The sequence below is a fragment of the Silene latifolia genome, unplaced genomic scaffold, assembly GCF_048544455.1.
Source record: "Silene latifolia isolate original U9 population unplaced genomic scaffold, ASM4854445v1 scaffold_106, whole genome shotgun sequence".
Lineage (NCBI taxonomy): Eukaryota > Viridiplantae > Streptophyta > Magnoliopsida > Caryophyllales > Caryophyllaceae > Silene > Silene latifolia.
Window position 1 is genome coordinate 1,922,621 of NW_027413125.1, and position 25,138 is coordinate 1,947,758.

At 38.6% G+C, this 25,138-nt stretch overlaps 1 protein-coding gene across 1 annotated transcript; it reads left to right on the forward strand.

The window, feature by feature from the left end:
• Window positions 1-5,606: 5,606 nt before the first annotated feature.
• LOC141637417 (uncharacterized) lies at window positions 5,607-17,847 on the forward strand. The gene is made up of 6 exons (XM_074446901.1): window positions 5,607-6,106; window positions 6,257-6,675; window positions 7,718-8,451; window positions 8,563-9,300; window positions 16,648-16,838; window positions 17,484-17,847. Exons 1-6 carry the CDS (start codon window positions 5,607-5,609, stop codon window positions 17,845-17,847), a joined length of 2,946 nt encoding a protein of 981 aa, XP_074303002.1.
• Window positions 17,848-25,138: the final 7,291 nt, after the last annotated feature.

The following is a 25,138-nucleotide window of genomic DNA, read 5'->3' on the forward strand; positions in this document are numbered from 1 at the left end:
AGGGAATCGTCCTTTAGGTGTGACCTCAAGGGATCAACTGATCACCACCGTCGCACGACAGTAATGTCAAACTCTAGCCAGCCAATCATTACCGATATGTGTGGACCAGTTGACTATATATGTAATGTATCATCCCTTCCGTATTCTTGTAATGAGATTTAATAATGATATTTAAATCATGTGATCGCACTATTGTTGAGGACACATTTCCCAACAACTCGTTGTGTTAAACAATTGTACTTGTTCACTTGTCCTGGTGACTCGTTGGGTGAACCATTTGTCCTTGTTCATTAGTCCTTGTGATTTGTTGTGTAAACCATTTGTCCTTGTTCTTAATCCTCGTGACTCGTTGTGTTAAAATAATTGTACTTGTTTACTAGTCCATGTGACTCGTTGTGTGAACTATTTGTCCTTGTTCATTAGCCCTTGTGACTCGTTGTGTGAACAATTTATCCTTGTTTATTAGTAAATGTGACTCGTTGTGTGAACCATTTATCCTTGTTCATTAGTCTTCGTGACTCGTTATGTTAAGCAATTGTAATTGTTCATTAGTCCATGTGACTTGTTGTCTGAACCATTTGTCCTTGTTCATTAGTCCTTGTGACTCGTTGTGTTAAACAATTGTACTTGTTCATTAGTCCATGTGACTCGTTGTGTGAACCATTTGTCCTTGTTCATTAGTCCTTGTGACTCATTGTGTAAACCAATTATCCTTGTTCATTAGTCCTTGTGCGTGGTTGTGTTAAACAATTGTACTTGTTCATAAGTGTATGTGACTCGTTGTGTGAACCATTTGTCCTTGTCCATTAGCTCTAGTGACTCATTGTGTGAACCATTTGTCCTTGTTTATTAGTAAATGTGACTCGTTGTGTGAACCATTTGTCCTTGTTAATTAGTCTTTATGACTCGTTGTGTTAAACATTTGTAATTGTTCATTAGTCCTTGTGACTCGTTGTGTGAACCGTTTGTCCTTGTTCATTAGTCCTTGTGACTCGTTGTGTTAAACAATTGTACTTGCTCATTAGTCCATTTGACTCGTTGGGTGAACCGTTTGTCCTCGTTCATTAGTCCTTGTGACTCGTTGTGTAAACCATTTGTCCTTGTTCATTAGTTCTTGTGTCTCGTTGTGTTAAATTAATTGTACTTGTTCATTAGTCCATGTGATTCGTTGTGAGAACCATTTGTCCTTGTTTATTAGTAAATGTGACTCGTTGTGTGAACCATTTGTTCTTGTTCATTAGTCCTTGTGACTCCTTGTGTTAAACAATTGTACTTGTTCATTAGTCCATGTGACTCGTTGTGTGAACCCTTTGTCCTTGTTCATTAGCCCTTGTGACTTTGTTGTGTGAACCATTTGTCCTTGTTTATTAGTAAATGTGACTCGTTGTGTGAACTAAATGTCCTTGTTCATTAGTCTTTGTGACTCGTTATGCTAAACAATTGTAATTGTTCATTAGTCCATGTGACTCGTTGTGTGAACCATTTGTCCTTGTTCATTAGTTCTTGTGACTCCTTGTGTTAAACAATTGTACTTGTTCATTAGTCCATGTGACTTGTTGTGTGAAGCATTTGTCCTTGTTCATTAGCCCTTGTGACTCGTTGTGTAATACATTTATCCTTGTTCATTAGTCCTTGTGAGTGGTTGTGTTAAACAATTGTACTTGTTCATTAGTCCATGTGACTCGTTGTGTGAAGCATTTGTCCTTGTCCATTAGCCCTTGTGACTCGTTGTGTGAACCATTTGTCCTTGTTCATTAACCCTTGTGACTCGTTGTGTGAACCATTTGTCCTCGTTTATTAGTAAATGTGACTCGTTGTGTGAACTATTTGTCCTTGTTCAATAGTCCTTGTAACTCATTGTGTTAAACAATTATACTTGTTCATTAGTCCATGTGACTCGTTGTGGGAACCATTTGTCCTTGTCCATTAGTCCTTGTGACTCGTTGTGTGAACCATTTGTCCTTGTTTTTTAGTAAATGTGACTCGTTGTCTGAACCATTTGTCCTTGTTCATTAGTCCTTGTGACTCGTTGTGTTAAACAATTGTACTTGTTCATTAGTCCATGTGACTCGTTGTGTGAACCATTTGTCCTTGTTCATTAATCCTTGTGACTCATTGTGTAAACCAATTATCCTTGTTCATTAGTCCTTGTGCGTGGTTGTGTTAAACAATTGTACTTGTTCATTAGTGCATATGACTCGTTGTGTGAACCATTTGTCCTTGTCCATTAGCTCTTGTGACTCGTTGTGTGAACCATTTGTCCTTGTTTATTAGTAAATGTGACTCGTTGTGTGAACCATTTGTCCTTGTTAATTAGTCTTTATGACTCGTTGTGTTAAACATTTGTAATTGTTCATTAGTCCTTGTGACTCGTTGTGTGAACCGTTTGTCCTTGTTCATTAGTCCTTGTGTCTCGTTGTGTTAAACAATTATACTTGCTCATTAGTCCATTTGACTCGTTGGGTGAACCGTTTGTCCTCGTTCATTAGTCCTTGTGACTCGTTGTGTAAACCATTTGTCCTTGTTCATTAGTCCTTGTGTCTCGTTGTGTTAAATTAATTGTACTTGTTCATTAGTCCATGTGATTCGTTGTGAGAACCATTTGTCCTTGTTTATTAGTAAATGTGACTCGTTGTGTGAACCATTTGTTCTTGTTCATTAGTCCTTGTGACTCCTTGTGTTAAACAATTGTACTTGTTCATTAGTCCATGTGACTCGTTGTGTGAACCCTTTGTCCTTGTTCATTAGCCCTTGTGACTTTGTTGTGTGAACCATTTGTCCTTGTTTATTAGTAAATGTGACTCGTTGTGTGAACTAAATGTCCTTGTTCATTAGTCTTTGTGACTCGTTATGCTAAACAATTGTAATTGTTCATTAGTCCATGTGACTCGTTGTGTGAACCATTTGTCCTTGTTCATTAGTTCTTGTGACTCCTTGTGTTAAACAATTGTACTTGTTCATTAGTCCATGTGACTTGTTGTGTGAAGCATTTGTCCTTGTTCATTAGCCCTTGTGACTCGTTGTGTAATACATTTATCCTTGTTCATTAGTCCTTTTGAGTGGTTGTGTTAAACAATTGTACTTGTTCATTAGTCCATGTGACTCGTTGTGTGAAGCATTTGTCCTTGTCCATTAGCCCTTGTGACTCGTTGTGTGAACCATTTGTCCTTGTTCATTAACCCTTGTGACTCGTTGTGTGAACCATTTGTCCTCGTTTATTAGTAAATGTGACTCGTTGTGTGAACTATTTGTCCTTGTTCAATAGTCCTTGTAACTCATTGTGTTAAACAATTGTACTTGTTCATTAGTCCATGTGACTCGTTGTGTGAACCATTTGTCCTTGTCCATTAGTCCTTGTGACTCGTTGTGTGAACCATTTGTCCTCGTTTATTAGTAAATGTGACTCGTTGTGTGAACTATTTGTCCTTGTTCAATAGTCCTTGTAACTCATTGTGTTAAACAATTATACTTGTTCATTAGTCCATGTGACTCGTTGTGTGAACCATTTGTCCTTGTCCATTAGTCGTTGTGACTCGTTGTGTGAACCATTTGTCCTTGTTTATTAGTAAATGTGACTCGTTGTGTGAACTATTTGTCCTTGTTCAATAGTCCTTGTGACTCGTTGTGTTAAACAATTGTACTTGTTCATTAGTCCATGTGACTCGTTGTATGAACCATTTGTCCATGTTCATTAGTCCTTGTGATTTGTTGTGTAAACCATTTACCCTTGTTCATTAATCCTTGTGAGTCGTTGTGTTAAACAATTGTAATTATTCATTAGTCCAATTCACTCGATGTGTAAACCATTTGTCCTTGTTCATTAGTCCTTGCGACTCCTTATGTTAAACAATTGTACTTGTTCATTAGTCCATGTGACTCGTTGTGTGAACCATTTGTCCTTGTTCATTAACCCTTGTGACTCGTTGTGTGAACCATTTGTCCTTGTTTATTAGTAAATGTGACTCGTTGTGTGAACTATTTGTCCTTGTTTAATAGTCCTTGTAACTCGTTGTTTTAAACAATTGTACTTGTTCATTAGTCCATGTGACTCGTTGTGCGAACCATTTGTCCTTGTTCATTAGTCCTTATGGCTCGTTGTGTTAAAAAATTGTACTTGTTCATTAATCCATGTGACTCGTTGTGTGATCCATTTGTCCTTGTTCATTAGGTCTTGTCACTCGTTGTGTTAAACCATTATACTTGTTTATTAGTCCAAGTGACTCGTTGTGTGAACTTATTGTCCTTGTTCATTAGTCCTTGTGACTCGTGTTGATGCAGGAGCATGTTCGGAACAAGCAAATGAGATCCTTATTAGTCGAAATGTAACTCAACTAGTAAAAGGATTTGAGCTTGGATCGAGTAATGTGTTGATGCTAAAATGGGAAGGCATGGGAGCCGCATAACACGGCTCCTAGGATGATTAGGATACACGGTTTCCTAAATCGTGTAGGTATAATAAGTTAGTTAATTACTATTTCTAATAAAGTTAGGAAAGCTAGATTTTCCTAATCCTAGTTTGATTAGAATACCCTAAAATCTGATTGTATTCTAATATTAGTTTTTAATTACTTTCCTAGTTAGTTTAGGAAAGGGGAATAACTTTCCTAGTTAGTTTAGGAAAGGGAAAGATAGCTTGATTTGCAAGCTAGGGTTTGGGTCGAATTGTGACCTCGTTTAGGACTATATTATGCCGTGTATGATCAGAGGATGATCATCGAATCTCCAGCAATAAAATTGTTTACATTTGTGAGCATTATTCTGATTAGGTTTGCGAGCTTAATCTCTAGATCTTCCTTGCGAGGTTGATTGCGTGAATCTGCGTTTGACACCTTGCGAGGTTAGGACTAGGAATTCACCATACTATCCAGTTACATTCATAATCACGAAATAATCAGTCCAAACAACACAATTTCCGCTGCAAATTTACCAATTACCACGACATACACAATCTCAGAAATAACAAACTCAACCGAACAGTTCAACGATCTGTTCAATCTCGTTTTTCCATCTTGTTTTACATCAAATTGGTTACGAGCTAAGTTGATTTATTCCTTAATAGATCTGTCTTGGGACGTTGCTAATCATGGTTAAAGACGGTGAAGAAGGTCCGAAAACATGGGAAGATGGTCATAACGAGCTGAAGTTGGAGATGGCTCAGATGGCTTATGTGTTAAAAAATATAGCAAGCATGTTGAAGGCTAAAGAGAAGAAAAAAGAATCGGACACTCCATCCGAATCTGAAGAAGAGGACGAGCAACCAAAGAGGAAGTCAAAAAATAAGAACGATGATGATCGGGGTTTAAAACTCGATATTCCAGACTTTGATGGCGAGATGGATCCGGAAAAATTTCTGGATTGGGTAAGACAAGCTGAAAGGGTTTTCGAGTATAAAGAATACGATGACAAGAAGCAATTTAAAGTTGCAATCTTGAAGCTTACAAAGTATGCATCTTTATGGTACGAAAATCTGAAAAAACAAAGGAGAAAGGAAGGCAAGGACAAGATCGAATCTTGGATCAAATTAAAGAAGCACTTGATGAGACGATTCTGCCAAGGATTATGAACAAGATAACTACTTAAAGCTCCAATCTTTAGAACAAGGAAGCATGACGGTGACTGAATACATCAAAGAATTCGAGAAGATGTCGATTGTATACGATCTTGAGGAGAAAGAAGAGCTAAGGGTGGCGAGATTCATCAAGGGCCTAACACCCGCAATTGCTAAAAGAGTCGAGATCCAGAATTATGAAGGTTTTAATGATGTGTGTCGATTAGCATGGAAGTTCGAGAAACATGATAAGGCACAAAAACCTCATGCTTACTCCAAGGGACAAAGTTCGGGAACGAATTCATATTCCAGGCCAGCTCCTAGCAAGGCTAAAGAAATCCCGAAAGAAGAACCCAAGGACAAAGGAAAGGGTGTTGCCGAGCCAAAGGGGAGTTCTTTGAGACGTTGCTTCAAGTGTCAAGGCTATGGACATATAGCAAAACGAATGTCCTTTAAACGAGCCCCTAACACTCAAGAATTATGTGATTTGATCCCCGTATTTGTCACGCCAGAGGAAGAAACAGTCCAAGGGAATGTTGAAACGAGGGTGAAGGATTAGTCTATGATTTGGATCCGTTGAGTGACGAGGAGTGTTTAGTGCTGCGTAATTTGCATATGGAAACGGGTTGGTGAGAATGAACAACGGGAGCAAATCTTCCATACTCGGTGCAAGGTAAACAGTAAAATTTGCAATCTTATTATTGATAGTGGATCGTGTGCTAATGTAGTAGCAAGGGACCTTGTTGATGAACTAAAATTGCAAACTAAAGACCGAGTTAAACCATATAAATTGCATTGGCTGAATGGGGAGAATGGGATTCAAGTTAAGAAACAAGCCTTAGTTTCGTTGAGTTTAGGACCCTATACTGATGAGGTGTGGTGCGATATAATTCCTATGAATGCATGCCACATTCTGTTGGGTAGGCCTTGGCAATTCGATAGAAAGGTTGAACATGACGGGAGAGCCAATGTGTATAGCGTGATGAAGGGTAATGTGAGATATAATCTGAAACCTATGTCACCTAACAAGATTAAAGAGTCTAAAACAAAGAAGGGGAGTATGTTTATGGAGGCTCGGGAGGTTGAAGAGGCTTTAGCTCGTGGAGAACGAACTTATGTCTTTGCTGGTTCGTGAATTGGGGTCCGTTGGTGTGTGTGATGACCGTGGGGTACAGGAGCTATTAGAAGAGTTCCGGGATGTGTTTCCGGATGAGTTACCGGATGGGTTACCTCCTTTACGTGGTATTGAACACCAAATAGATCTCGATTCCGGGCGGCATTGCCTAATAAGCCGGCCTATCGTTGTAATCCGGAGGAAGCAAAGGAGTTGCGGAGACGAGTCCAAGAATTGATAGATAGAGGATATGTTCAAGAGAGTTTAAGTCCTTGTGCGGTGCCTGCGTTATTAGTGCCAAAGAAGGAAGGGACTTGGAGAATGTGCATTGATAGTAGAGCGGTGAATAACATTACAATCAAATATCGCTTTCCTATGCCAAGACTTGATGATATGCTTGATGAACTTTCTGGTTCGAGTGTCTTTTCTAAACTGGATTTGAGGAGTGGCTACCATCAAATGAGGATTCGAGAAGGGGATGAGTGGAAGACCGCGTTTAAAACGAAGCAAGGATTATACGAATGGCTTGTGATGCCGTTTGGGTTGTGCAATGCTCCTAGTTCGTTTATGAGGTTGATGAATGAAGTGTTAAGGCCGTTCCTTAACAAATTTGTGGTGGTCTATCTTGACGACATCCTGATTTATAGCAAAGATGAAGAGTCGCACAAACGACATTTGCGAGTTGTGTTTGAAGTGTTGCGAGATCGAAGCTTTATGGTAAGTTGGAAAAATGTACTTTTATGGTCTCGAGTGTTGTCTTTCTTGGTTATATTGTGGGAAAAGACGGAGTAAGTATGGACCCATCCAAGGTCGATGCTATTCAAGCCTGGCCGATTCGAAATCAACTACGAGAGGTGCGAAGCTTTCATGGTTTAGCATCATTTTATAGACGGTTCATCCAGGGTTTTAGCTCGATTGTGGCTCCAATTCTGAGCTAACCAAGAAGGGAGAGTTCGTGTGGACTAACAGCGCCCAAAAGGCGTTTGAAGAGGTAAAACGCAAGCTATGCTCCGGACCTGTTTTAGCACTACCTGATTTTAATAAATTGTTTGAAGTCGAGTGTGATGCGAGTGGTGTTGGAATTGGTGCCGTGTTAATACAAGAAAAGAGGCCTATTGCATATTTCAGCGAGAAATTAAACGGTGCAAGGTTGAACTATTCAACTTACGACAAAGAGTTTTATGCAATCGTGAGAGCATTGGACCATTGGAGTCATTATCTGCGTCCGAAGCCGTTTATTTTACATTCTGATCACGAGGCTCTTAAACACATCCATGGACAGCAAAAGTTAAATCAAAGACATGCCAAATGGGTGGAATTCTTGCAATCATTCACGTTTTCTTCAAAGTACAAGACGGGAAGTTCTAATGTCGTGGCTGATGCATTATCACGAAGGCATTCATTGTTGATTGAGTTGGATGCAAGGATTCTTGGTTTCGAACATATCAAGGAACTGTACAAGTCTGATCCAGAATTTTCAAAGGAAATCATTGATCCAACAGGTTTGTATACTGTTCAGGATGGCTATCTCTTCAAGGGTAATCGGCTATGCATTCCGAATGGGTCGATTAGGGAGTTGTTGGTACGAGAAGCTCATGGCGGAGCTATTGCTGGACACTTTGGAGTTAATAAGACAAGTGACATCCTAAGTGAACACTTCTACTGGCCAAGAATGAATAAGGACGTGCAAGAAATCGTGGCGAAATGCGTGGTATGCCAAAAGGCTAAGAGTACGTTCACCAAAGGTTTGTATACACCTCTGCCCGTACCTGTACAGCCATGGAATGAGGTGAGCATGGATTTTATCCTTGGTTTGCCGAGAACTCAAAGGGGTAAGGACTCGATTATGGTGGTAGTTGATCGATTCTCGAAGATGGCGCATTTTATTCCGTGTCACAAGACTGATGATGCAACTAAAGTGGCTGATTTGTACTATAGAGAGATCGTTCGATTACATGGGATACCTCTTACTATTGTTTCAGATCGAGATGTGAAGTTTCTTAGTTACTTCTGGAAGACGTTATGGCGTTTGATGGGGACTAAACTTCTTTTCAGTACATCACACCATCCACAAACAGATGGTCAGACCGAGGTAACCAACCGTACTCTAGGGAGTCTACTGCGAGGATTGGTTAGTAAAAGCACAAAGGATTGGGATATCAAATTGGCGCATGCTGAATTTGCTTATAATCGTACACCATCAATGACGACAGGACGAGCTCCATTCGAGATTGTTTATGGCGTGAATCCATACCTGCCAATCGATTTAGTGCCCATTCCAAAGAAAGATGTGTTAAGTTTCGAAGCCAAAGAAAGACAAGCTGCATTTCTCCGAGTATGTGAGCAAGTTCGAGCTCAAATTGAGAAGGCAAATGCTAAATACAAAGAGAAGGCTAATAAACATCGAAAGCAGCCTGTTTTCAAGGAGGGTGATCTTGTGTGGTTACATTTGAGGAAGGAACGATTTCCATCCAAAAGGAAGAATAAGTTGATGCCGCGAGCAGATGGTCCATTCAAGATCCTCGAATGTTATGGTTCTAACGCGTACAAGCTGGAGTTGCCGAGTGAATATGGTGGGGTGAGCGCGACATTCAATGTAGGCGACCTATCACCGTATCTGGAAGACGAGGATTTGAGGGCAAATTCTCAAAAAGAAGGAGAGAATGATGCAGGAGCATGTTCGGAACAAGCAAATGAGATCCTTATTAGTCGAAATGTAACTCAACTAGTAAAAGGATTTGAGCTTGGATCGAGTAATGTGTTGATGCTAAAATGGGAAGGCATGGGAGCCGCATAACACGGCTCCTAGGATGATTAGGATACACGGTTTCCTAAATCGTGTAGGTATAATAAGTTAGTTAATTACTATTTCTAATAAAGTTAGGAAAGCTAGATTTTCCTAATCCTAGTTTGATTAGAATACCCTAAAATCTGATTGTATTCTAATATTAGTTTTTAATTACTTTCCTAGTTAGTTTAGGAAAGGGGAATAACTTTCCTAGTTAGTTTAGGAAAGGGAAAGATAGCTTGATTTGCAAGCTAGGGTTTGGGTCGAATTGTGACCTCGTTTAGGACTATATTATGCCGTGTATGATCAGAGGATGATCATCGAATCTCCAGCAATAAAATTGTTTACATTTGTGAGCATTATTCTGATTAGGTTTGCGAGCTTAATCTCTAGATCTTCCTTGCGAGGTTGATTGCGTGAATCTGCGTTTGACACCTTGCGAGGTTAGGACTAGGAATTCACCATACTATCCAGTTACATTCATAATCACGAAATAATCAGTCCAAACAACACAATTTCCGCTGCAAATTTACCAATTACCACGACATACACAATCTCAGAAATAACAAACTCAACCGAACAGTTCAACGATCTGTTCAATCTCGTTTTTCCATACTGTTTTACATCACGTGTGAACCATTTGTCCATGTTCATTAGTCCTTGTGACTTGTTGTGTAAACCATTTGTCCTTGTTCATTAGTCCTTGTGACTCGTTGTGTTAAACAATTGTACTTGTTCACTTGTCCAGGTGACTCGTTGGGTGAACCATTTGTCCTTGTTCATTAGTCCTTGTGATTCGTTCTGTAAACCATTTGCCCTTGTTCTTTAGTCCTCGTGACTCGTTGTGTTAAAATAATTGTACTTGTTTACTAGTCCATGTGACTCGTTGTGTGAACTATTTGTCCTTGTTCATTAGCCCTTGTGACTCGTTGTGTGAACAATTTATCCTTGTTTATTAGTAAATGTGACTCGTTGTGTGAACCATTTGTCCTTGTTCATTAGTCTTCGTGACTCGTTATGTTAAGCAATTGTAATTGTTCATTATTCCATGTGACTCGTTGTCTGAACCATTTGTCCTTGTTCATTAGTCCTTGTGACTCGTTGTGTTAAACAATTGTACTTGTTCATTAGTCCATGTGACTCGTTGTGTGAACCATTTGTCCTTGTTCATTAGTCCTTGTGACTCATTGTGTAAACCAATTATCCTTGTTCATTAGTCCTTGTGCGTGGTTGTGTTAAACAATTGTACTTGTTCATTAGTGCATGTGACTCGTTGTGTGAACCATTTGTCCTTGTCCATTAGCTCTTGTGACTCGTTGTGTGAACCATTTGTCCTTGTTTATTAGTAAATGTGACTCGTTGTGTGAACCATTTGTCCTTGTTAATTAGTCTTTATGACTCGTTGTGTTAAACATTTGTAATTGTTCATTAGTCCTTGTGACTCGTTGTGTGAACCGTTTGTCCTTGTTCATTAGTCCTTGTGACTCGTTGTGTTAAACAATTGTACTTGCTCATTAGTCCATTTGACTCGTTGGGTGAACCGTTTGTCCTCGTTCATTAGTCCTTGTGACTCGTTGTGTAAACCATTTGTCCTTGTTCATTAGTCCTTGTGTCTCGTTGTGTTAAATTAATTGTACTTGTTCATTAGTCCATGTGATTCGTTGTGAGAACCATTTGTCCTTGTTTATTAGTAAATGTGACTCGTTGTGTGAACCATTTGTTCTTGTTCATTAGTCCTTGTGACTCCTTGTGTTAAACAATTGTACTTGTTCATTAGTCCATGTGACTCGTTGTATGAACCATTTGTCCATGTTCATTAGTCCTTGTGATTTGTTGTGTAAACCATTTACCCTTGTTCATTAATCCTTGTGAGTCGTTGTGTTAAACAATTGTAATTATTCATTAGTCCAATTCATTCGTTGTGTGAACCATTTGTCCTTGTTCATTAGTCCTTGCGACTCCTTATGTTAAACAATTGTACTTGTTCATTAGTCCATGTGACTCGTTGTGTGAACCATTTGTCCTTGTTCATTAACCCTTGTGACTCGTTGTGTGAACCATTTGTCCTTGTTAATTAGTAAATGTGACTCGTTGTGTGAACTATTTGTCCTTGTTTAATAGTCCTTGTAACTCGTTGTTTTAAACAATTGTACTTGTTCATTAGTGCATGTGACTCGTTGTGCGAACCATTTGTCCTTGTTCATTAGTCCTTATGACTCATTGTGTTAAAAAATTGTACTTGTTCATTACTCCATGTGACTCGTTGTGTGATCCATTTGTCCTTGTTCATTAGGTCTTGTCACTCGTTGTGTTAAACCATTATACTTGTTTATTAGTCCAAGTGACTCGTTGTGTGAACTTATTGTCCTTGTTCATTAGTCCTTGTGACTCGTGTGAACCATTTGTCCATGTTCATTAGTCCTTGTGACTTGTTGTGTAAACCATTTGTCCTTGTTCATTAGTCCTTGTGACTCGTTGTGTTAAACAATTGTACTTGTTCACTTGTCCAGGTGACTCGTTGGGTGAACCATTTGTCCTTGTTCATTAGTCCTTGTGATTCGTTCTGTAAACCATTTGTCCTTGTTCTTTAGTCCTCGTGACTCGTTGTGTTAAAATAATTGTACTTGTTTACTAGTCCATGTGACTCGTTGTGTGAACTATTTGTCCTTGTTCATTAGCCCTTGTGACTCGTTGTGTGAACAATTTATCCTTGTTTATTAGTAAATGTGACTCGTTGTGTGAACCATTTGTCCTTGTTCATTAGTCTTCGTGACTCGTTATGTTAAGCAATTGTAATTGTTCATTAGTCCATGTGACTCGTTGTCTGAACCATTTGTCCTTGTTCATTAGTCCTTGTGACTCGTTGTGTTAAACAATTGTACTTGTTCATTAGTCCATGTGACTCGTTGTGTGAACCATTTGTCCTTGTTCATTAGTCCTTGTGACTCATTGTGTAAACCAATTATCCTTGTTCATTAGTCCTTGTGCGTGGTTGTGTTAAACAATTGTACTTGTTCATTAGTGCATGTGACTCGTTGTGTGAACCATCTGTCCTTGTCCATTAGCTCTTGTGACTCGTTGTGTGAACCATTTGTCCTTGTTTATTAGTAAATGTGACTCGTTGTGTGAACCATTTGTCCTTGTTAATTAGTCTTTATGACTCGTTGTGTTAAACATTTGTAATTGTTCATTAGTCCTTGTGACTCGTTGTGTGAACCGTTTGTCCTTGTTCATTAGTACTTGTGACTCGTTGTGTTAAACAATTGTACTTGCTCATTAGTCCATTTGACTCGTTGAGTGAACCGTTTGTCCTCGTTCATTAGTCCTTGTGACTCGTTGTGTAAACCATTTGTCCTTGTTCATTAGTCCTTGTGTCTCGTTGTGTTAAATTAATTGTACTTGTTCATTAGTCCATGTGATTCGTTGTGAGAACCATTTGTCCTTGTTTATTAGTAAATGTGACTCGTTGTGTGAACCATTTGTTCTTGTTCATTAGTCCTTGTGACTCCTTGTGTTAAACAATTGTACTTGTTCAATAGTCCATGTGACTCGTTGTGTGAACCCTTTGTCCTTGTTCATTAGCCCTTTTGACTTTGTTGTGTGAACCATTTGTCCTTGTTTATTAGTAAATGTGACTCGTTGTGTGAACTAAATGTCCTTGTTCATTAGTCTTTGTGACTTGTTATGCTAAACAATTGTAATTGTTCATTAGTCCATGTGACTCGTTGTGTGAACCATTTGTCCTTGTTCATTAGTTCTTGTGACTCCTTGTGTTAAACAATTGTACTTGTTCATTAGTCCATGTGACTTGTTGTGTGAAGCATTTGTCCTTGTTCATTAGCCCTTGTGACTCGTTGTGTAATACATTTATCCTTGTTCATTAGTCCTTGTGAGTGGTTGTGTTAAACAATTGTACTTGTTCATTAGTCCATGTGACTCGTTGTGTGAAGCATTTTTCCTTGTCCATTAGCCCTTGTGACTCGTTGTGTGAACCATTTGTCCTTGTTCATTAACCCTTGTGACTCGTTGTGTGAACCATTTGTCCTCGTTTATTAGTAAATGTGACTCGTTGTGTGAACTATTTGTCCTTGTTCAATAGTCCTTGTAACTCATTGTGTTAAACAATTATACTTGTTCATTAGTCCATGTGACTCGTTGTGTGAACCATTTGTCCTTGTCCATTAGTCCTTGTGACTCGTTGTGTGACACCCTCATTTATCGCGAAAAAGTAAACACGTAATTCTAGAATAAAACAGCATGGATATGTTTGTAATAGGTTCATTTGGGTAAAAACCTGTAATTTTTTTAAAACTTGAACCTGTTATAAAGATATCCAAATTGGAAGGTGTCAAAACATACAAGGTCTAAATAGAAGTTTCGCAACATAACCATTGCTAAAGTCGCGAATAGCAAAGTTATACAACCAAATGTAAAGAGGGAGACATATGTCCCTAAAATGTAAGTGACATAAAAAGTGTTTAAGGGTCACAATAAAATAAAGCCAGTCTAGGTCCCAAGGTTACTTTGCTCGCTAGCTCGTCCATGTACCCCATATATTCATCATCTACCTGTCAATCGCATTTTATACAAATACGAAAGCCACAGTCAGTGGGGAGTAACTCCGAGTTCTCCCAGCCACGAAATGTCATAATTAATATAACATGTAAACATAAGAATATGAATATGAATAACACATAGCCTTAGCATATAGATGCTAGACTATCGTGCTTATCATGTGAACAACAATATAACAACACATAGTCCTAGCATGCGAATACTAGACCGACTCATACTACACTATCATGTGAATCACATAACATCCAGGAATCCAAACTCTATCAACCATAGCCGGCTTGCATCTCACCTTCTATGATTCATAGAATCATCAAACAAGAAAGGGTAATATATCTAGAGACAGGCATAAGTTCCTAGTACAGTCAATAGTCACTTTGTAACTCGAGTCTATACCACGAGGTAGGGAAGCTAGTATTTTGGCTCAGAGGTTAATATGAATAAAACATGGCCAAAACACCTAATATCTTGGCTCAGAGGTTACATTTAAAACATGGCCAAGATACGACTCAACCCTAATCCTAGACTGCGCAGACCTAGAGAAATGCGGTTAAAACCACCGCACCCAAGACTCATGATAAAACCACATGAGTACCCTAAGGAGTCCACCAAAGGGTTGGCTAGTACTTAAGCTGACCATCTCCTCACAAAATAGGCAGAAAGGTCATGCCTCAGCTTGGATATAAACCCACCAAGCCAGGAACACAAAGGCTATTAAGCTGTGAACATACACTCGTCAAAGACTATAATGGCCTATCTATGATGAAGGCCGAAATACTCACCTAGGACCTAAATAAAACCAATCTTGGTCCCAGCTTGAATACTTTAGCCCACACCACACAAGACAAGTAAGACACCCAATTAACCATAAGAGAGGCAAAGAGTCCAAACTTGCACACTCAAATGATCAGACACACCCTAGCATATGAAAGGTTACGCAAGAGCATATTCAGCTGACAATCCAACAATATCTCCAATATCAGTAATAATCCAAATTCCAGCTAACCGATAATCTCATAATTCATGAGAACAAGCTAAAATGGCAACAAGGCAAGAAGACTCAAGTATAAGGCAACCAATTCATCCAACAACCAACATGTGAAATGATAATCACAAATATTAAGGCATCAACATCCAAAAACAACCAATCTCACCTCAAAGACAAACCCTCGACCCGAGTCCCGCGATGGGTCATCGGTCAAATCGAGGCTGACTGGTTTAAACCTAGTTTGACCAAACTCGTTCGGTCAATCTGGCCCAGCTCAGAGTCTTGGCCTACTATGGCCCAAATTACAAAATGTATCACAATGTCATTCTCATGCTATTTCCAATTTCTATCATGTGAAAAAAGAAAGTAACACATTATCAATCACCTAAACACTTAACAAACACCAAACACAACATCTACTACTAATGTGACATTAATTCGTCGAGTAACTCGGAATAGTTACCTTACGCTAGTAAAGAGACAAGTAAGAACTTGAGAAAGCTTCTAAAACCCAAAATTACTCTTCATCTTCAACCACATATGAGTCACCTAAAATAATTATGTGAAAGGACGATATTAACGAATTATCGTTATATAAAATATGAGACGGAAATTAATTTAATTATATTTTAAATAAACCAAACTAGCGTCAAAACAATTTATAGACACGGCTCAAAAGTTATTATGACAACCTCAAACTCGGCCTAACCACTAACTACACATGGCCTCAAACTCGTGACTTAGCTAGGCCATTGCCTAGGCCACGGCCGGCCCTTTGCTAAGCTACGACCAGGCCACGCCAAGTCTCATAACCCGCCACCACACAGCTCATAACTAGCTCATAACTAGACTGCAAGAGACCACCCATGACGACTACCCACGGCTGCCAAACAGCCGTGAAACCATTCCACAATCCGTGATGAAAACATGGTCTAAGTGTCCAGTTTTGCGTTCTCAAAACCCGCCCCAAGCACTCATCCTTACGACCCAACTCAGTCCCAAACATGTTCAGTGAATCGTCTCAACCTCAGTCGCTCTTACGCCCCAAAAACAGTCCCGAAAGGCACCATTTTATCCATCCCAAACTGCCCCAAAACAATCCCTACATGTCAGTATACACCGTCTCAACTATAAAAGACAACAACTAGCACCCAAAACAATCCATACATGTCAGCATACACCGTCTTAAATATACCACTTACTAACTAGCATCCCAAATGATCCCTACAGGTCAGTATACACCGTCTCAATCATCTCCACATATCAGTATACACCGTCTCAACTATATAACTGACTAATTAACATCCATAAGGATCCCTATATATAATTATACACCGTCTTAATTATAAAACAGACTAACCAGCATTCGAAATAAACATATTTTACAAGTAATATTGAGTAACCTATCATTGTTACCTTTTTCCGATTGAACTAATCATTTATGACTAACAAATCTTCTACCAGACCGTCTATCTCAGCATCTACAACCGTCTTATAATAAATAAAGCTGAAAGTATAAATTGGGTTTGTAAAAATACATGACGAAAATGAATGTTACTTACATCGGAATGACGAGAACGACGAAAGGAGCGCTATGGAACAAAAATAGTTGAAAACGGATGAGAAACGTGATGCAGGAGCAATGTGTAAAACGAAGTATTGGAAAGGATTCTGTCGAAATGAAACTTATTGAACACTCGACAGGACTGTTCAGAATGCTCAAGTATGATTCAGGCAAGTTCACGTGTTTACTTGGCATCCAAGGCAGTGATGTCGAGACTTCTTACCAAAAGAAGTCATATCCTAGTTTAATTATATTAGGTAATAAGTATTTTGTGTTCAAATAGGATTATCTTAGTTTCCTAAATCGTGTGGAATTAGTTTAGCTTATTTAATTTCGAATAAGATTAGGAAAGGTTAGCTTATATCCTAATTCTAGTCAAGTTAGGAAAACTTGTTATTTCCTAATCCTAGTTTAATTAGAATACCCTAAATCTGATTGTATTTTAATTATTATTAGTTTAATAACTTTCCTAGTTAGTTTAGGAAAGGGAATAACTTTCTAGTTAGTTTAGGAAAGGGGAAGATAGCTTATTAGTCAAGCTAAGTAGAAGTATAAATAAGGACCGTGTATGACATTGTTCAACACGTGAGATTCAGAATTTTAATAGAAGTTTCTATTGTGAACTTTGATTTGATTAGGCTTGCGAGTTTAGTCTTTAATCTTCCTTGCGAGGTTGTTTGTGAGTGTTTCGAGTTCGTACCTTGCGAGGCGGAGAGCGAGATTCACCATACTATCCAGGTTACATCCAAATTCACGAAATATACAGTACAACAAACACAATTCCGCTGCTAATTTACCCATTACATCTACAAACATACACGAATTTATCCTATCACGAGAACGAACGATCGCCGCCATGACTTGTTTAATCACGTTTGTTCATTTAATTTTACATCAAATTGGTATCAGAGCTTCGGCTCTTGATTTTCTTAAATCCAAGACGGTCCTAGGGTTTTTTATCTTTGTTACCAGCGCTACCATGTCTCGAAAAAAACTCAGGCAAGCATTGAAGATGTTGGAGGAATATGAGGAAGAATTGTTATGGGAGGACATAACAAGGAGAATTGATAAGCTATCATCGAAATACGAGAAGTGGGAGCGTGAACTTAATCAATCTTGTGGATCGAAGGATGAAGAGATAAAGATTGAACCAGATCCGAAGTCATTCGAAGTAGTCAATGAAGAAGAGGAAGAAAACCAAGCTGATCCGATTAGACAAGAAAAGATCGAGTCTTTTGATGTTGCTATTAAAGAAGGCAGAGCGAGAGGTTGAAGAGGGCCTGGTTTATAATCCAAATCTGTCCAAGGGAGAAACAAGCGTTGCTAATCTGATTTCGAGTAAGGAATTACTACAGGTCAACGATTGCTCAAATTTTCGTGGTAGGAAAACTTATCGTTCACCACTCGATGAATCCATTGACAAGAAACTCTACGGTGGGGGTTGTCAATACTGTTTGTTGTTGAATTCGGTTCATGTGGGAGCTGATCACGGTGGTTTTATTAGCACCTATTTCGAATATTCTGGTTTTGTGCAAGGAGGGAGGCGGGGTGTGAAGCAAATATGGTAGGCCGACATTTTGTGTTAAAACAGCCAGCTTTCTCAAGAGAAATGAAGAGCACAATTGCAAGATTCCATGGACAAAATGACATCATATGGTCCCCTTTTTGTACAAGCAAAAGGCCAAAGTAATTGAAGAAGCAAAAACAACAAAATGGACAGCATTTTGTCACACCTAAACAGGCTGCCAAGCTTGTTTATTTGGACCCATTTGTTGTGCTTTTTTTGTGTAAAATATCTACTTGTACTTTTGTCCATTTATGCTTTCAATTGTAGCCTTTAGATTTACTTTTAGATGGATGGTTTGGATGTAATTTGAGTCTCTATTTAAAGAGCACCTATCCCTTGTAATAATTTCAGATTTGAAGTTTAAGAGAAATGAAAATGAGAGGTTTTGAAAACCCTTTGTTTAGTTCTTTGCTTAGTGCTAGAACAACCTCCTTTGCTTAGTGCTTGGAGATGACTCTTTCCATTTGCTTAGTGCTTTGGAAGAGTATTATCCTAGGCTTAAACATGCTTTGTGATCTTGTTTAAGTCATATCTTTCATTTTATGTTTCAAATAAAACCTTACAAAACAACCCAAAACCGAGAGCAAACAAACTCCCAAAAACAGCCTGTTTTGTGTCTCTTAAACAGTCCGTTGGACTGTTAATTCTCGTTTTTATCCCTTGTTGTGTCGTTTAAACAGTCCTTCGGTCTGTTGTTTTCATGGTTATTTCAAGTTCTTGTAAAGTTATTTTCTTGTTTTAAGTTGTTGAATGCAACGGTCCATTGCATTGTTGCATTCAGTGTGTTTTTAAACCTTGTTCTAGCTTGCTTTTTGTTGGTGTTCTTGCTGCGTTTTTGAAACTGTTTTGGGCTGATTATGGACCACCTCATCGTTTTAGTGCAAAGTGGTATCAGAGCCACGCACAGATTTGCGGTGTCACACCCTAGAACACCAAGGACCACCATTTCCCAAGATCGTCTTGGTTTAAGAAAACGCAAGAGCCGAAGCTCTGATACCACTTTGCACTAAAACGATGAGGTGGTCCATAATCAGCCCAAAACAGTTTCAAAAACGCAGCAAGAACACCAACAAAAAGCAAGCTAGAACAAGGTTTAAAAAACACCGAATGCAACAATGCAATGGACCGTTGCATTCAACAACTTAAAACAAGAAAATAACTTTACAAGAACTTGAAATAACCATGAAAACAACAGACCGAAGGACTGTTTAAACGACACAACAAGGGATAAAAACGAGAATTAACAGTCCAACGGACTGTTTAAGAGACACAAAATAGGCTGTTTTTGGGAGTTTGTTTGCTCTCGGTTTTGGGTTGTTTTGTAAGGTTTTATTTGAAACATAAAATGAAAGATATGACTTAAACAAGATCACAAAGCATGTTTAAGCCTAGGATAATACTCTTCCAAAGCACTAAGCAAATGGAAAGAGTCATCTCCAAGCACTAAGCAAAGGAGGTTGTTCTAGCACTAAGCAAAGAACTAAACAAAGGGTTTTCAAAACCTCTCATTTTCATTTCTCTTAAACTTCAAATCTGAAATTATTACAAGGGATAGGTGCTCTTTAAATAGAGACTCAAATTACATCCAAACCATCCATCTAAAAGTAAATCTAAAGGCTACAATTGAAAGCATAAATGGACAAAAGTACAAGTAGATATTTTACACAAAAAAGCACAACAAATGGGTCCAAATAAACAAGCTTGGCAGCCTGTTTAGGTGTGACAAAATGCTGTCCATTTTGTTGTTTTTGCTTCTTCAATTACTTTGGCCTTTTGCTTGTACAAAAAGGGGACCATATGATGTCATTTTGTCCATGGAATCTTGCAATTGTGCTCTTCATTTCTCTTGAGAAAGCTGGCTGTTTTAACACAAAATGTCGGCCTACCATATTTGCTTCACACCCCGCCTCCCTCCTTGCACAAAACCAGAATATTCGAAATAGGTGCTAATAAAACCACCGTGATCAGCTCCCACATGAACCGAATTCAACAACAAACAGTATTGACAACCCCCACCGTAGAGTTTCTTGTCAATGGATTCATCGAGTGGTGAACGATAAGTTTTCCTACCACGAAAATTTGAGCAATCGTTGACCTGTAGTAATTCCTTACTCGAAATCAGATTAGCAACGCTTGTTTCTCCCTTGGACAGATTTGGATTATAAACCAGGCCCTCTTCAACCTCTGGCTCGTCTTCTTTAATAGCAACATCAAAAGACTCGATCTTTTCTTGTCTAATCGGATCAGCTTGGTTTTCTTCCTCTTCTTCATTGACTACTTCGAATGACTTCGGATCTGGTTCAATCTTTATCTCTTCATCCTTCGATCCACAAGATTGATTAAGTTCACGCTCCCACTTCTCGTATTTCGATGATAGCTTATCAATTCTCCTTGTTATGTCCTCCCATAACAATTCTTCCTCATATTCCTCCAACATCTTCAATGCTTGCCTGAGTTTTTTTCGAGACATGGTAGCGCTGGTAACAAAGATAAAAAACCCTAGGACCGTCTTGGATTTAAGAAAATCAAGAGCCGAAGCTCTGATACCAATTTGATGTAAAATTAAATGAACAAACGTGATTAAACAGTGCGACAGACTGTTCGTTCTCAGGATAGGATAAATTCGTGTATGTTTGTAGATGTAATGGGTAAATTAGCAGCGGAATTGTGTTTGTTGTACTGTATATTTCGTGAATTTGGATGTAACCTGGATAGTATGGTGAATCTCACTCTCCGCCTCGCAAGGTACGAACTCGAAACACTCACAAACAACCTCGCAAGGAAGATTAAAGACTAAACTCGCAAGCCTAATCAAATCAAAGTTCACAATAGAAACTTCTATTAAAATTCTGAATCTCACGTGTTGAACAATGTCATACACGGTCCTTATTTATACTTCTACTTAGCTTGACTAATAAGCTATCTTCCCCTTTCCTAAACTAACTAGGAAAGTTATTCCCCTTTCCTAAACTAACTAGGAAAGTTATTAAACTAATAATAATTAAAATACAATCAGATTTAGGGTATTCTAATTAAACTAGGATTAGGAAATAACAAGTTTTCCTAACTTGACTAGAATTAGGATATAAGCTAACCTTTCCTAATCTTATTCGAAATTAAATAAGCTAAACTAATTCCACACGATTTAGGAAACTAAGATAATCCTATTTGAACACAAAATACTTATTACCTAATATAATTAAACTAGGATATGACTCCTTTTGGTAAGAAGTCTCGACATCACTGCCTTGGATGCCAAGTAAACACGTGAACTTGCCTGAATCATACTTGAGCATTCTGAACAGTCCTGTCGAGTGTTCAATAAGTTTCATTTCGACAGAATCCTTTCCAATACTTCGTTTTACACATTGCTCCTGCATCACGTTTCTCATCCGTTTTCAACTATTTTTGTTCCATAGCGCTCCTTTCGTCGTTCTCGTCATTCCGATGTAAGTAACATTCATTTTCGTCATGTATTTTTACAAACCCAATTTATACTTTCAGCTTTATTTATTATAAGACGGTTGTAGATGCTGAGATAGACGGTCTGGTAGAAGATTTGTTAGTCATAAATGATTAGTTCAATCGGAAAAAGGTAACAATGATAGGTTACTCAATATTACTTGTAAAATATGTTTATTTCGAATGCTGGTTAGTCTGTTTTATAATTAAGACGGTGTATAATTATATATAGGGATCCTTATGGATGTTAATTAGTCAGTTATATAGTTGAGACGGTGTATACTGATATGTGGAGATGATTGAGACGGTGTATACTGACCTGTAGGGATCATTTGGGATCCTAGTTAGTAAGTGGTATATTTAAGACGGTGTATGCTGACATGTATGGATTGTTTTGGGTGCTAGTTGTTGTCTTTTATAGTTGAGACGGTGTATACTGACATGTAGGGATTGTTTTGGGGCAGTTTGGGATGGATAAAATGGTGCCTTTCGGGACTGTTTTTGGGGCGTAAGAGCGACTGAGGTTGAGACGATTCACTGAACATGTTTGGGACTGAGTTGGGTCGTAAGGATGAGTGCTTGGGGCGGGTTTTGAGAACGCAAAACTGGACACTTAGACCATGTTTTCATCACGGATTGTGGAATGGTTTCACGGCTGTTTGGCAGCCGTGGGTAGTCGTCATGGGTGGTCTCTTGCAGTCTAGTTATGAGCTAGTTATGAGCTGTGTGGTGGCGGGTTATGAGACTTGGCAGTGGCCTGGCTGTAGCTTAGCAGTGGCCTGGCCGTGGCCTAGGCAGTGGCCTAGCTAAGTCACGAGTTTGAGGCCATGTGTAGTTAGTGGTTAGGCCGAGTTTGAGGTTGTCATAATAACTTTTGAGCCGTGTCTATAAATTGTTTTGACGCTAGTTTGGTTTATTTAAAATATAATTAAATTAATTTCCGTCTCATATTTTATATAACGATAATTCGTTAATATCGTCCTTTCACATAATTATTTTAGGTGACTCATATGTGGTTGAAGATGAAGAGTAATTTTGGGTTTTAGAAGCTTTCTCAAGTTCTTACTTGTCTCTTTACTAGCGTAAGGTAACTATTCCGAGTTACTCGACGAATTAATGTCACATTAGTAGTAGATGTTGTGTTTGGTGTTTGTTAAGTGTTTAGGTGATTGATAATGTGTTACTTTCTTTTTTCACATGATAGAAATTGGAAATAGCATGAGAATGACATTGTGATACATTTTGTAATTTGGGCCATAGTAGGCCAAGACTCTGAGCTGGGCCAGATTGACCGAACGAGTTTGGTCAAACTAGGTTTAAACCAGTCAGCCTCGATTTGACCGATGACCCGTCGCGGGACTCGGGTCGAGGGTTTGTCTTTGAGGTGAGATTGGTTGTTTTTGGATGTTGATGCCTTAATATTTGTGATTATCATTTCACATGTTGGTTGTTGGATGAATTGGTTGCCTTATACTTGAGTCTTCTTGCCTTGTTGCCATTTTAGCTTGTTCTCATGAATTATGAGATTATCGGTTATTGGAATTTGGATTATTACGATATTGGAGATATTGTTGGATTGGTTGAATATGCTCTTGCGTAACCTTTCATATGCTAGGGTGTGTCTGATCATTTGAGTGTGCAAGTTTGGACTCTTTGCCTCTCTTATGGTTAATTGGGTGTCTTACTTGTCTTGTGTGGTGTGGGCTAAAGTATTCAAGCTGGGACCAAGATTGGTTTTATTTAGGTCCTAGGTGAGTATTTCGGCCTTCATCATAGATAGGCCATTATAGTCTTTGACGAGTGTATGTTCACAGCTTAATAGCCTTTGTGTTCCTGGCTTGGTGGGTTTATATCCAAGCTGGGGCATGACCTTTCTGCCTATTTTGTGAGGAGATGGTCAGCTTAAGTACTAGCCAACCCTTTGGTGGACTCCTTAGGGTACTCATGTGGTTTTATCATGAGTCTTGGGTGCGGTGGTTTTATCCGCATTTCTCTAGGTCTGCGCAGTCTAGGATTAGGGTTGAGTCGTATCTTGGCCATGTTTTAAATGTAACCTCTGAGCCAAGATATTAGGTGTTTTGGCCATGTTTTATTCATATTAACCTCTGAGCCAAAAATACTAGCTTCCCTACCTCGTGGTATAGACTCGAGTTACAAAGTGACTATTGACTGTACTAGGAACTTATTGGACTAATGAATAATTACAATTGTTTAACACAACGACTCACAAGGACTACGGAACAAGGGTAAATGGTTTACACAACAAGACACAAGGACTAATGATTATGGACAAATGGTTCATACAACGAGTCACATGGACTAATGAACAAGTTCAATTGTTTAACACAACGAGTCACAAGGACTACTGAACAATGACAAATAGTTCACACAACAAGTCACATTTACTAATAGACAAGGACAAATGGTTCACACAACGAGTCACAAGGGCTAATGGACAAGGACAAATGGTTCACACAACGAGTCACATGGACTAATGAACAAGTACAATTGTTTAACACAAGGAGTTACAAGGACTATTGAACAAGGACAAATAGTTCACACAACGAGTCACACTTACTAATAAACAAGGACAAATGGTTCACACAACGAGTCACAAGGGTTAATGAACAAGGACAAATGGTTCACACAACGAGTCACATGGACTAATGAACAAGTACAATTGTTTAACACAAGGAGTCACAAGGACTAATGAACAAGGGTAAATGGTTTACACAACAATTCACAAGGACTAATTAACATGTAAAAATGGTTCATACAACGAGTCACATGGACTAATGAACAAGTACAATTGTTTAACACAACGAGTCACAAGGACTATTGAACAAGGACAAATAGTTCACACAACGAGTCACATTTACTAATAAACAAGGACAAATGGTTCACACAACGAGTCACAAGGGCTAATGGACAAGGACAAATGGTTCACAGAACGAATCACATGGACTAATGAACAAGTACAATTGTTTAACACAACGAGTTACAAGGACAATTGAACAAGGACAAATAGTTCACACAACGAGTCACATTTACTAATAAACAAGGGCAAATGGTTCACACAACGAGTCACAAGGGTTAATGAACAAGGACAAATGGTTCACACAACAAGTCACATGGACTAATGAACAAGTACAATTGTTTAACACAAGGAGTCACAAGGACTAATGAACAAGGACAAATGGTTCACACAATGAGTCAATTGGACTAATGAATAATTACAATTGTTTAACACAACGACTCACAAGGACTAATGAACAAGGATAAATGGTTTACACAACAAGTCACAAGGACAAATGAACATGGACAAATGGTTCATACAACGAGTCACAAGGACTAATGAACAAGTACAATTGTTTAACACAACGAGTCACAAGGACTATTGAACAAGGACAAATAGTTCACACAACGAGTCACATTTACTAATAAAAAAGGAAAAATGGTTCACACAACGAGTCACAAGGGCTAATAGACAAGGACAAATGGTTCACACAACGAGTCACATTGACTAATGAACAAG